A 14057-nucleotide genomic window follows, 5' to 3' on the forward strand; every position below is an offset into this window, starting at 1 on the left:
TGATTAGGGTAACATGACTTCTAGATGACAAATCAAACTGTATTGATTTAACTTCCCCGTATATGTACTGTTTTTCTAATGCTTACAACAGCATTCCAACTTTGTCATTAGGAAATGAATCAATTGCAGTGCAATTTTCTTACAGTTTCAATGCTAAGGAACGATTCACCAATTAAGTCCTCAAAAAGGAGGTAGCAAAAGCCCGCACAGGCATACTTTTATTTTTATTCATGTAACAGATTTTATCTTGTTCCGAAATTTGTTTTTGCATTGTGAGAAAGTTCAAATAAATTTTTGAGATGACCTTTAGAAGAAGATATTAACTGCAAACACATCAACTCAATTCATTAGTGCACTTCAACATTCGTCACTTCATTCTAATATGTGAGCTAGATTTTGGCATATTTGGTTCAGAACAAAAATACATATACGGCTCAGCTACTTGACACCAGTACTAGATCAGAAAACACAGATAAGCAGGGAATGAAAAGCACTTGAAAGTTAGAGCTTCTACATCGCTCAATACTTTGGAGGCGGCTGCTGGGTTGGTAATAATCCAAAACGCTTCTTCAAAAGAACTCTCTGCCTTGAATATTTGTCATCAGGTGAAAACCGGGCTGCAGATCAGGAAAACCAAGAAAAATCACTAACAGCTATAGAAGGTGCATGAATTCTAAATAATATTTGACATATTAGTCTGAGACTCAGTTGTCAAAACAAGGTGATTGTAATGTTATTTCAATAAGCAGTGACAAATTTTGCCAGTGACGCATCAATGGAGTGCAAAAAAACAGCCATTCATAGTAGATATATAAATAATACAGAGAAAAATGAGCAAATATGAATTATCCAATTCCCATTAAAAAAAAAAATTGTACTAGCTATCATCATTTGCCTCACGCCTTTTTGTCTCATTTATAGCCAAATAAACACAGAGAGGAGCAAATTAAGCTACCTAGCTCCACATCCTACGGTTCAAGTTCTTAATCAATTAGCCACACTAATATTTCTCAGCCAATGATTTTACATCCAACATGAAATCTACTCTTTATCTAGTATCTAACAGTAACAACAACTTGAAGATTGCAATGAAATGATAAAGGAAAAAGAAAATAAGTTATTAAGCTTGTATGCCAAGCTGAAATTGAGTCAGCACTTGAGGCAAAACGATAAGGGGTACTAGGTCTAATGCCGTCATCTTTTTTTTCCCTCTTTTCACTTTTCTTAGGACAAAAGTTCATTAAAATACAAGATGGTAGTGCAATGCACGTACCAAGAAAATATTCAGAGGCTATTAGAAGAGAATAAAAGAAAGCCCTCGAATCAAAAAGACCACAGAATATTTTAGGATCACTGCACATATGTCATGATTTGAAAGACCACATAAGTGATAGACGTTAGAAAACTGAAATTGATTCAGCAAAATACCAGGATGAGCAGATTGTGTAGCTAACCCAAGCGGTGACTCTTTCTGCAAACGAAAATGAAGCAAAAGTGTCATTATAAAATTAAAACACAATGTTAGAATTGCCAGTGAACCACCAAATGTTTTTGGAAAATGCTAACCAGTGCCCTAAAGTGAAAAACTTTTATCAAAACGTATTACCAGCATACTCAACCTTGATTTCCAATGAAATCCTACAATAATTTCTAATAAAAAAATTATTATTTATTAATTTCTTAATTAGCAACTTTAGGGTACTTGTTAGCAAGTGTCAACTTTTATTTATTACTCATCATCTATGCAAAATTCAACTACTAGGGTGTTCTAGAAACAATAAATAAAAATGCAGCATCAAATTGAGCTAGGGTTGAAACAACCTTTCAATAACTAAATTCAAATTAAGCGAAGAGGATAATCAAAAAACGAGAAAAAAAATCTTTTTTGAGTCCATGATTGAAGGTTTGATAAAGATATATAACAGAATCACTTGCGCAGAGCTTACCTTAGTGGTGTAGACTTTGTCACCATTCTCGTTTATGTAAAACTGAAGATACATGGTTGCTGATAGCTTATCACTGCAAAAAAATGAAGTAAATTCAATAATAATATTATTAGTGTTGTTATTATTATTCATCCCGCACAATGTAAATAACACAACAGTTATTCCGAGAAAAAAAGAGGACAACGACAAGAAACAGAGCACGTGATGGCATCGTAAGTTGGAAACAATTATCATTCAAAGGTTATCAAAACAATACCTGATTGAGAGAGAACAGCACAAGAGAAACCTGTGATGGAGGCGAGGAAAGGGTTTCAAGGTTTATTATGATCCTCTACTTCGCGCAAGTTGCCTTTACCATAATCACTTTTATTTTTAGGTCACCCTACTGGGCTTTTTTTTGTCCTCCAATTGGGCATTGGTCTCAATTCTTGTCTCAGACGGGCCCGTTCAGTAACCTTGTCTTACTTTTTAATTTATTTATGATTTTGTAAATATCAATCTTTAAAGTTTATTTTAAGCAATTAAAATATAAAAGTGTAGTAAGTATTTTATTAATTAAAATTTTTATCATTTTTTAATTATTTAAAATAAATTCTAAAATATAATATTAATATTGTATGAGGAGTAAAATAAAATGGAACAGATTGAAACGTTATTGTTTTGTTTGTGCATTGTGTTTATAGTTTTGCACAATCAAGCTGAACTCGTCTTTTTTGCGTGTGGTATTTTTTAATTACAAATATATCTCTAGCTTGTTTAATGTTTGATTGGGTATTTACAATATTTTAATACTTTCTTCATATAATATAATAATTGAAATATAGAATACTAATACCATTTCTTTATATGCACAATAATAATTTTAACATATTTTTAAAAATAAAAAGATAAAGCATAATGTATACATATCATAAAAAAATAAAATACAATTTACTCTGTATAAAAAATAATTAATTAAGGGATTCATATATTTTTTTTGCTTTCTTTCACTGGTTAAAATTAAAATAAAAAAGTAAAATATATTTTTATCCATGTAAAAGAAACTAAATTTGATTTTTTTTCAAACAAAATTATTGATTTTGATTCTTATAAATTTAAAATTTTAAAATATGTTATTTGTTACTTTATAACGATGGTTGGCAGTAATGCTAATTGCATGTCATGTCTTTACAAAGTAAAAAAAAATTACAACAGAGACTATTTTAAAAAAATAAATAAAACTTGCAGCAAGAATCAAAAGCAATAAAAAAAATTGCAAGAATAAAATGAAGTTTAATAATATTTATAAAATTTAAAAATGTATTTAAAGGTAAAACAAAAAAGGAAAGACAAAAATATTTATAAAATAAGACTAGTTTCCCCTCAAGAAATGCCATGTTACATTGTACTTGTGAATTGTGATCTTAAGTTTCTGTTTGGAGGAGTCAAGCCATACCATAACATATTATTGCACCCGAGATTTTTGGACTCTCTTTCTCTCTCCGGTGGAATCATAACTATTGATTACGCGGTAATCCGAATTCTCAGGTAATTCCTATAAATACAATTCTTTCTTATTTCTCAAGCTTCCTTAATCCATGAACAAATATATATCATCCTACTTTTCTGCATTAGTTTTTTTTTAATTTTACATTTTCTCCTTCCCAAATGTTTCAAATGGAAAATTAAGGTCACACAGGTTTCTCAAGTCGATTGTAGGAAAACACGACTATTTTTTTTTCACGTTTTTCTTGTGGTTTCATTATTTAATGCAGAAAATGTTACACAGGTTGATTATAGTTACACTGCAAGGATGCAAAGCATAGAAACTGTAGGGAAGGATAAGGATGGTTGTTATTGGTAGTAATTGAGATTGTTATTGGTGAGGAAGATGGATTCGGCAAGGAGTTGGTTACAGAAGTTTCAACCCCGTGACAGATTGAGGGGTTCTACGAGGAAGAAGGATGATACTGATGGTGGAAATGAAGGTTTAAATGAGCCAATGGATGAAACATCTCTCTCTAGTACCACAAAACAAAAGGTTGCAGCAGCCAAGCAATATATTGAGAACCACTACAAGGAGCAAATGAAGAACCTTCAGGAAAGGAAGGAACGGTGTGTTTCATTTCATTCATATTAAATTTTATATAACTGAAAAAATCGCATTCATAGCTTTTGTCCAACGGATTTGAAACTATCCATGTTTATTAGAATATTGTTAATGTAATATTTAAATGGATATTTATTCTATTATTAATTTTTTAGTGTAAATGTTGCACTTTTCTATTACTGCTTTATACTATGCGTAGTACACAAGTTATAGTACAAGAGAATATATTTTGTTTTGTGAGCCTAGTTTGGTTGGGTTTTTCAAATAACTAATTTGGATAAATACCCTAGTTGCATGGTATCATATAGGGCATAACTTTGAATAAGAAGCTACCTGTAGAAGAAAAATAAATATTTGTCTCTCAATATGTATTTCATGCCTCACAAGTTTGTGGTAGTTAATGTTTTATTTTGTTAATCAAATTGGAGGGAATTGTTATTGCTACTCCCATAAGGATTTGGATGTATTGTGGACAACTATATGTAGAAATAAAAATGCACGAAGGGGATTCAATCAGATAAGATAGGGGTAGGGAGTATTTCCCCGTTCCTCATATGCCTTTTCATTATTAATTATAGGGATAGGAATCTCATCGAATAAAGAGAACTCATCCCTAGTTCCATGAGATCATAGGCCATTGATTCTTAATATAAAACCTAGAATTAGTAAATTAGCGAAATGTATTGTGGGAGATGTATAATCCTCTCGTAAATTCCTTTTTAGAGGTGTAAATTGAGTTGACCTGTGTGATAATTACTAATTCCCCTCCTCATTTGGCTAAAGCATGTCTCAAACTGCTAAAGTATTGTATAAGCTTGAATATTAATTTGAATTATGTTTGTTGAATTGACAAAAAAAAATTGTAGAATTTTTAACACCTTACATATAACAGTCGAACCATCTTGGAAAAGAAGTTAGCTGATGCTGATGTCTCTGAGGAAGATCAAAATAACCTACTTAAGTTTTTAGAGAAAAAGGAAACTGAATATATGCGTCTTCAAAGGCACAAAATGGGTGTTGATGATTTCGAGTTATTGACAATGATTGGAAAAGGTGCATTTGGGGAGGTAAGTTCTTATATATGACACAAGTGTTATGACAAAACCAACTATTCTTTCGTCTTCCAATTCTAAATCTTTATATGCTTTCCATCAATGATTCTATTTTTTACCTAAAATTTGAAATTATTACAGGTCAGAGTTTGTAGAGAAAAGACTACAGATCATGTATATGCAATGAAAAAGCTAAAGAAATCAGAAATGCTTCGTAGAGGCCAGGTTTGCACTCATTTTGTCTTGCTACGTATTATTTTCTTCAATAAATAACAACTTTTGTGTGGAAAAGGTTATTGAAGTCATCACACTTTCTTTTAATTTTGTTAACTATTTCAGGTAGAACATGTTAGAGCTGAGAGGAATCTCCTTGCAGAGGTTGACAGCAATTGCATAGTTAAACTTTATTGTTCTTTCCAAGATGATGACTATTTGTATCTTATTATGGAGTATCTACCGGGTGGGGATATGATGACTCTTCTTATGAGAAAGGATATATTGACTGAAGATGAAGCCAGATTTTATGTAGGGGAAACAGTTTTGGCTATTGAATCTATACATAAACACAATTATATACATAGGTATACATAAAAGTGGTTGTTTACATAATATTAGTCCTGTGTTTTATACCGAGAGAAATGTCAACAACAACTTTTTAACACAATTTGTTTAATACATTTTTAATTATTAATTAAAATTTATTAAAAAAACTATAAAAATATTAAAAATATATTAATTTGTGAATGAGAATGAGTAAAATTCATACAATTTTTTATAGATTCTAATTAATAATTAAAAATATGTTATAGAGTGTGTTGCTAATTATTTTTTATTTGATAATATATATTCAACTGTTTCTAGTAGGCTTAGATTGAAATCAACCTAGTATGAATTAAAAAAAAAAAAAAAACTCATTGCCTGGAAACAAGTTTTGCTATGATTGCTTTTCACATCATTTTTTAAATTCAAAATGATTTAATACTCAAAATTATCCAATGTATGAAGTCAGATTTATTTGTTTGTATAACAATATATGTATTTGGTCTAAAACTAACATCTAAAGCACCCTTAGTGAATTATATAATGTAAATTAATCTTTTCAATTTGTCATGTTGCAGGGATATTAAACCTGATAACTTACTGCTTGATAGATATGGACACTTGAGGTTGTCAGATTTTGGACTATGTAAACCATTAGACTGTAGTACACTCGAAGAAACAGATCTTTCTATAGGTCAAAATGCAAATGGATCTGCACAAAATGATGAACGTGTAGCTCCAAAACGCACACAACAAGAACAGTTGGAACATTGGCAAAAGAATAGGAGGACACTTGTAAGTTTATTGCTATTCTGTGATATATTTTTCTTATTCAATATGATACTGGGTGTAATTGTAATTAGTTAGATTATGGTGACTTTATGATCTAGTAATTTTTATTTTGCATGCATGTTTATGCTTGTAATTGTGAGTGTATAAATGTTGTAGGCTTATTCTACTGTTGGTACACCAGACTATATTGCTCCAGAGGTTTTATTGAAGAAAGGTTACGGGATGGAATGTGATTGGTGAGTTTTTTGATTGCTAAGGTTAACATTAAAGGTTTATTTGAATACATAATTTAGTTAAATATTTATTTAATAAGTTATTATTATTATAGATAAAAGCTTCTGTTATAAATTTGACCATAAAATTTATTACAATAAATTAAAAATAATTTATTAGTATGAATTATATTTAAAAATTATTAAAATAAAATTTTAAATTTTAAATTATTTTTATAAGTTTTTTAAAAGTGATTCCATTTAAATTTTTATGGCAAATTTTTTTGTTCGACAGATAATTATTTTAAAAGGTTTCAATATACTGTTACGTTAAAGTTTTTCTTTTATTCTTGACATATTGTTCGAGACATTGTCCTTTTAATTAGTTTCTTTTACTTTATAAAGTATTTTGTAAGCATGTTGAATTTTTCATTATATATTAGATTTTTGTTATCTTACATAGAATTATGAATAAATAAATGTTAATGAATTCATGTTACATAGCTGATTTTGACATAATGACATTGTTTTAATAAAAACTATAGGTGGTCACTCGGAGCTATTATGTATGAAATGTTGGTGGGATATCCGCCTTTTTATTCAGATGATCCAATGTCAACTTGTAGGAAGGTAATCTTTAATTTATAATATAAATGTTTAAGAAGAGTGACGTTTATTTTACATTTTACTTTTGGTTCTACAAATGTCTATGGCACATTCTTATTATCCATTATAATTGAATTTTAGGAAAGCTATTTGTCCTTTTCTTTTGCATATTTTTTATATAAAATTCTTAGACGATCATCATTTTAGTGTCAAAGTGGTGATTAGATTGAAATCCTTTGAATATAGTGGCATTTGACCTTATCATGTTGTGTATGATTTTTTTCACTAATGGGTGGGTATCTAAGCCTATTATTAAACTATGCAAGAATTGTTTATTAAGTGATTGAAGACCTGATAGTTTAATAAGCAATTCTTTGATTGTAAAGAAATAAAAATTATATTCTTATGGGTTATAATTCAACTTGTTTGTTATTGGTAATAAGAATATGAAAGCCTAAAAAGACTATTCAAGTGCAAATAAATAAATAAATAAAGTTAATTATTTTATTTTTTTTCCCTGGTTTTTTAAAACATGTTATTTTTTAATTTGTTTCATTTGTTTTGACCATTTTGATTGTAAACATAATAGTTAAGATATCTCATATTGCATAATGAAATCTTCTTATTCTTATACAGATAGTAAATTGGAAATCCCACTTGAAATTTCCTGAAGAAGCAAGGCTATCTTCAGAGGCTATAGATCTAATTAGTAAGCTTTTGTGTAGTGTACACCAAAGGCTAGGGTCAAATGGTGCGGATGAAATAAAGGTGTTGTATGGTGTGTCCTTTTCTAAATTCTAAAATATATTATATAGATATTTGGATATAGAAGTTACCTTCTTGTTATTTACCATTTTAGGCTCATCCATTCTTCGAAGGTGTTGAATGGGACAAATTGTATCAAATTGAGGCTGCATTTATTCCGGAGGTTAATGATGAGCTAGATACCCAAAATTTTGAAAAATTTGAAGAGGTATTTGAGTCTTTCAGAATCTTGCTGATTCTATTTTGCTACTTATGCAAAACCATTTACATTGTTACATTATTTTCTTTTAACTTTTTTTTTTTCATCTGTAGTCTGACACACAGATTCAATCATCTTCAAAAGCAGGTCCATGGAGAAAGGTAATAATAGGTGTTTATGTCTCTGTTGGTAATCCTCATATAGATCTTTATAACATTTTGTCTAAATATTGAAAGACATCGTTGAATTTTTGAAATGTAACATGAAAACACTTTTTTTTTTCCCTGAATTTTTAGGAAGCTTTAAGTCATTGCTTTACCCGGTTTGTGTATTTGTTAGGCTTGCTAAAATGAAGATTATGAAACATGCTCATGCTAGGGTTTGTAACAAGTTTAACGAGTTATGCTTGTTTGCACTTGCTTGAGTCTAAGATATATTGTTTTGTACTAAAAGAGAATTATTGTTAGTTCTATTGAAAATAATATTAGTGTATAGCATGCGATTAACAAGAAAAATGGACATGCTTTTAGGTCTTTGGCAAGTTATAGTTAGTTTTCCTTTTCTTAAGCCCATATTTATGATTTTATTTTATTTTTTGTGTGTGTTTATATATGTCTATAATTCTTGACCTTTATAGTTTCAGTTTCTTAAATGTTATCCTTCTCTTTTCTTTTTCTTATTCTTGCTTTGTGTTCTTTATTTGGCTATTGCAGATGCTTTCGTCCAAAGACATGAATTTTGTAGGATACACGTACAAAAACTTTGAAATTGTTAACGATTATCAAGTTCCTGGGATGGGTACATATCCTTTTGCTCATTTTCCTTTTGAATACTTGTTTATAATGCTAATTTTAACTCTCTAACAACTTTGTAATAATGTAAACCACTTTCTTAGCTTTGTCGGCTGAGGATACACTTGTTAGAACAAAATCTAGCACTAAATACACATACACAATAATTGATGCAAAATTAAGCAGTGGGTTTATTTTATTTGAACTCAAGTTATCAAATAGACCTCAACTATATATATAGCTCGTATCATTATTAAACAATAATAGGACATGAGGGAACTTAAACACTTAAAATGTATAACAAAGTATATTTATTTTATTAAATGGCTTCCTTTGGATTTCTTTCTTCAACATGAACGGAGTTAAAAAACTTTTATGAAAACTTATTTCAATGAACCGCAAATTTGTCAAGGGAAGATAGAAAGCATGGACTTTTTAACAGATGTTGCATTTCTTAAGCTTAAGTTGGGCCTTCATTTTCTTCCTTTTTGGAAGGGAGTCTTATATGCACATTAATATATCAATAAATTACCAAATTCTATTCAGCTCACAAACCCTTCAATATTTCAATTAAAAGAATAATTTACTTGCATAATCATGCTATGGAGTTTGGTTGATACTGCTTATGATTCCTTCAATTTCTCCTTGTTTGAAAAATGTTAATTGGAATTCTAATCAAAAGATAGTTTCACATCGATGAGGTGACATAAGTTTTAGGAAGCGACAATAAAACATTTTTGTGTGTGTATGTATATTGAGTGTGTTACATTTAAGAATGTTCTAGAAGTTAAAAATTATCATCTTTTGTCTTGATTTCTCATTCTCCTTTGTAGCTGAATTGAAGAAGAAAACATCCAAAGCAAAGAAGCCGTCCATCAAGTCCTTATTTGGTAATTACTTTTTTATGATTATAATCAATTTTTTTAGTTTGTGTTGTTAATTCTTTGCATACATTTATTTTTGTTTCTTGCTTGTAATATTAACTCATATTATTCAATCAAACTGGGGTGACATATACACAGATTATGAGTCAGATACATCCGAAGTGTTAGAGAGCTCAGATACATCTGCAAGCATGACTAAGCAATATAATGATCAACCTGCCCAATCAATATAAGTGCCAAAATTATAGCCTACAACATTTTTGACCATTTCCATTTTTAATATAATTCTTGATGCTATTCCACGTCTATTTTGTTCTTAGCAACATGAATGGTTACTTGATTGATGTCTTGATGAAAGGCATGCAAGAAGAAAGTGTTGTATGTAGGCGAGTCTTGCAAGTTTTGCTAGTCACCACAACTATAAAACTGTAAATCTCTTATTCTCTTTTGCTTGTCAAACATGCAGCACTCATGCACACGTATTACAAATAGAAATTAATCGTGTATATTCGTGTTATTCTTTTACAATAATAATGGCAAATCATTAAAAGACGTTCTATATATGCTACTTTTGCAAAACGTGACCCGTTTAAAATTAAATTTAAAATTTAATTATTGTTAATAGTTCATACTCTTGCAAGATCAGGGATGAAGCGAGAGAGGTGTTTATCAAGCACTTTCATTTGAGATGCTAAAAAATATCTTAAATTTTGATATATAGGTGCTTGTATTTTTCTACTCAATCATTAAAAAAAACTGTAATATCAAATGAGTCTGTTAAATTTAAAAAATTATCTTTTAATGTTTGAAATTTTATTTGATATCACAATTTTTTTTACAATAATATATATTTTTGTTACGTAATTTTTTTAATAGTTTAATTTATAGCTTAATCCGGACAAATTTAAAGAATTCAAGTTATGAAAGTTTTTTACCAGATATTAAAAGAATCCGGACAAACTATTTATTGATTAAATAATAACCTATGTTTATTATTTGTTATGATATTTTTAATATTATAACAAAAAATTATTAATTATTAATATTATATTATATTATTAATGTTAAATATTTTTATTTATATCAAATATACATTTAATAAAAATATTATTACTGTTAAAAAAATAAATTATTTATTTAATGCTGAAAAATTTAATTAGTATTAATTTAATTATTGAAAAAATATAAAATATTTAATAATAAAAATATTAAAATCATAAAAGGTTAAAAGCGTATAAAAGAATCACGTGAACAGTTAATAACTAACAAATAAATCAATAAACAAAATATTTTAAAAATAAAAATATTGCATAACACTTTCGGCACAATAACTTGAATAATATTTATAAATTATATATATTTTTATAACTATGAAAACATTTATAATATAATAAGAGTAACTCCTTAAACAAAATTCTTTATGCATAAAATTTAAACTTAAAATTTTACTTTAAAGAACAAAATACGTATTATCTCAACAAACCTTTTCTTAATAGAATTCAAGTTTTATCTATAAATAATATCCTAAATAAATGAACTAATTAAATTTAATATTATTTTAATTTTAATAAGTGACAAAAATTGATCTATAGATAATTTTTTATATAAAAACTAAAGTACATAATACTTTAATATAAAACCAAAATAAAAAAAATTATCAAATACTGCACCAAATTTATAAACATTTTTGTTTATTTATGCATTAAATTGTAGTGCTTTCCTTGTCATTATTTTATGCACTTGGGTACCATTTTTCTATATATATGCCGTGTCGTTTAGGTCATTAGGCATCTATGGAAGAAGAAGAAAAATCAGAACCTCTGACCTACAATAGTACACAAGGGCACGTTTCAAATCCAAGCTTACAACTCAATCATCATTAGCCAAATGCTTCAAGTTTCAAGAGGGTTGCGTTCTAAGGAAAATTAAAGTAATAATTAACAATATATTCAATTATTTTAATATAAAGTTTATAATTATATATGAGAATGTATATAACTATTATCGTTTCTCATTTTTAAATATTTTTCTATACAGACATATATTTAAAATATGCCAATAAAAGAAGCATTTGTTGTCTCATTTTCATTACTCAAAAAATATTTTCGATAATAATAAGCTTTGTGTTTTAAACTTTGGTTGTGGGTTGGTAAAATGAATTGCAGAATTGGATGGTTGTTCCATACTCCCTTAAACCCCAATAAACCAACATATTGACATCACTTTTACCTAAATGGTTGTTTAACAACTGAATTAATATATATGTTAATTAATAATTAGTAGTCCAATTACACATATATACCTACTTTTTTAATTTTTAGGCTTGAAGTATATATACATGAATTCAGATGTCAAATTTGGTAAACACCTTAAAATTAAATCTTCTTTGAAGAAAAATTTTCACTATCTTAATGATTTTTGTTTTCAGTCAGAAGATCCACCGGCATGTCCTCACCAAAGTACTCCCTGTTACCTATAAATTAATTATGGAAGTACCTTAACGTCCAAGTCATAGAACATGCATGGAAACCCATCACGGGCAATTTTAGATTTTCACTTAATCTTCACACAATGCATCATTAAAAAATTTATACAGTGGTAGTTGTTTCTACTCCATCAAGACAAATCAAAATGTCCCTCTCCCTTCTGTAAACTTCAATTTTGTAGCACAGCTCAAATGTTAAGCCAATAATTGCTCTAGAAATTATTTAGCTTCACTCTTAATATGAAAATCACAATTGAACCGAACTGTAATGGTTGGCTTCTAGTCACTCATCCTTTTCTTGTTGTCATGAATATGCTTGCCATGCATTACCTGCTGCTTGACATTGGCAAGTTCCTAATATTTTAATTAATGATTCTTTCATACTTTTTTATATTTCACTTTATTTCTTGTATTAGTTTAATTTTTTGTGTTATACGTAATTTAACATAATCATTTTGCCTTACTAACATTCCTTGATATAAAATATACATATAAAAAATGCATCATAAATGACATTAACTAAAGAATATACATACCTGCACTGACTTTTTAATCTTATATTTTTATAATATTTTTAAAAATACCATATTTTAGTATAGATTATTTTTAAATACAATATATATAAAAATAATCCTACATAATCAGTGTTTTTATTTTTATTTTTTTGGGTGCGTACAATCAATTTACTGTGTTTGGACCACATTGGAAAACATTAAGGCTCCCTTGATGTGGAGTTATAAAGCCGAAAGTCCCTTTGCTATATCATTGGATTAATAAAAACGAATAGATTGAAATAAATGCTATATTTTAATATTTTTCTTTTAATTTGAGAGAACTAAACAAAATTATGTTTTCCTATTCTGTCATAAAAAATATATTGACTTCATTTATTTTATTGTACTTTTATTTCACTCGATCGTGACTAAGCATGCAATCTTTGGAGAGTAAGACACTTTGCATGGAGGGTCTTTTTAGGTTTTTTTTTCTCTCTCTCCATGCTCTAACTTTACCCTCTTCATCAACATTCGAGACAAGTTTAGGCAATGAGAATGAAGGATTGAGCTATGCGAGGCATGATTTTGCTGAAGATGCAACCAGTGCTTATTCAATGGGTATATCATTGAGCAAGTTTTGTGAGAAAATTTATTCATAACTTATTTGGGAGTTAACATTTTTTAATCATACTATAAGGAACACTTTAAGGGATGATGCTAACCAAAAGATATAACGTGATCAAACTTTGTGATAGTGGGTTAAGTGTCATCTAACTTTATCATCTCTATCTATTACTACAAAAACATCCAAATAGTATATATTATTATAATTACTGTGAAAAATTCGTCCTCTTAGCTTAGATCAAACAATCGAGGATCAAGAGAATGTTAGTCGATCATCCTCTTAATAATAATATTATTATGATATGATCCCTTTAAAAATTTTGAAGGGTCACGGCCAAGTAAGGTAAAAACATGTTGTATGTTAAAAAAAAAGTTTGATGTATTTATTTAATAATTTTTTATATAATAATTTATATCATAACTTTAACTATAAGTTTTATTAAAATAAATTAAAAAATTATACACTATTTTTCATAAGCATTGTTCCTAAGTTGTTTGTAATAAATTCTAAATCTGATTATTTTTATTAAAATGCATGACTTCATTATTATTATTATTAGTTAATTAATTAAAATTCA

At 28.3% G+C, this 14057-nt stretch overlaps 2 protein-coding genes across 2 annotated transcripts; one reads left to right on the forward strand and one right to left on the reverse strand.

Annotated features, from left to right (window-relative positions):
• Positions 1-370: 370 nt before the first annotated feature.
• Positions 371-2257, reverse strand: LOC113863537 (H/ACA ribonucleoprotein complex subunit 3-like protein). The gene is made up of 4 exons (XM_027497159.1): positions 2203-2257; positions 1947-2019; positions 1429-1471; positions 371-617 (listed from the first exon to the last, which is right to left on the reverse strand). Exons 2-4 carry the CDS (start codon positions 1998-2000, stop codon positions 520-522), a joined length of 195 nt encoding a protein of 64 aa, XP_027352960.1. The 5' UTR covers positions 2001-2019; positions 2203-2257; the 3' UTR covers positions 371-519.
• A 1550-nt stretch (positions 2258-3807) lies between these two features.
• Positions 3808-10109, forward strand: LOC113860750 (serine/threonine-protein kinase tricorner-like). The gene is made up of 13 exons (XM_027493253.1): positions 3808-4040; positions 4928-5102; positions 5229-5312; positions 5427-5668; positions 6206-6422; positions 6576-6655; positions 7177-7261; positions 7874-8005; positions 8097-8210; positions 8315-8362; positions 8915-8999; positions 9826-9882; positions 10015-10109. Exons 1-13 carry the CDS (start codon positions 3817-3819, stop codon positions 10107-10109), a joined length of 1638 nt encoding a protein of 545 aa, XP_027349054.1. The 5' UTR covers positions 3808-3816.
• Positions 10110-14057: the final 3948 nt, after the last annotated feature.

This window comes from Abrus precatorius, unplaced genomic scaffold (assembly GCF_003935025.1).
Source record: "Abrus precatorius isolate BTA unplaced genomic scaffold, Abrus_2018 Scaffold3, whole genome shotgun sequence".
Classification (NCBI taxonomy): domain Eukaryota; kingdom Viridiplantae; phylum Streptophyta; class Magnoliopsida; order Fabales; family Fabaceae; genus Abrus; species Abrus precatorius.

Excerpts from the sequence above, each read along its gene's own strand:
- LOC113860750 (XM_027493253.1), top strand. The coding sequence starts at position 3,817 with ATGGATTCGGCAAGGAGTTGGTTACAGAAGTTTCAACCCCGTGACAGA. Across the intron at positions 6,656-7,176 it reads TACGGGATGGAATGTGATTG|GTGGTCACTCGGAGCTATTA; the intron begins GTGAGTTTTTTG and ends TAAAAACTATAG. Across the intron at positions 8,211-8,314 it reads ATTTTGAAAAATTTGAAGAG|TCTGACACACAGATTCAATC; the intron begins GTATTTGAGTCT and ends TTTCATCTGTAG.
- LOC113863537 (XM_027497159.1), bottom strand. The coding sequence starts at position 2,000 with ATGTATCTTCAGTTTTACATAAACGAGAATGGTGACAAAGTCTACACC. Across the intron at positions 1,472-1,946 it reads ACAAAGTCTACACCACTAAG|AAAGAGTCACCGCTTGGGTT; the intron begins GTAAGCTCTGCG and ends TTTCGTTTGCAG. Across the intron at positions 618-1,428 it reads TACACAATCTGCTCATCCTG|CCCGGTTTTCACCTGATGAC; the intron begins GTATTTTGCTGA and ends CCTGATCTGCAG.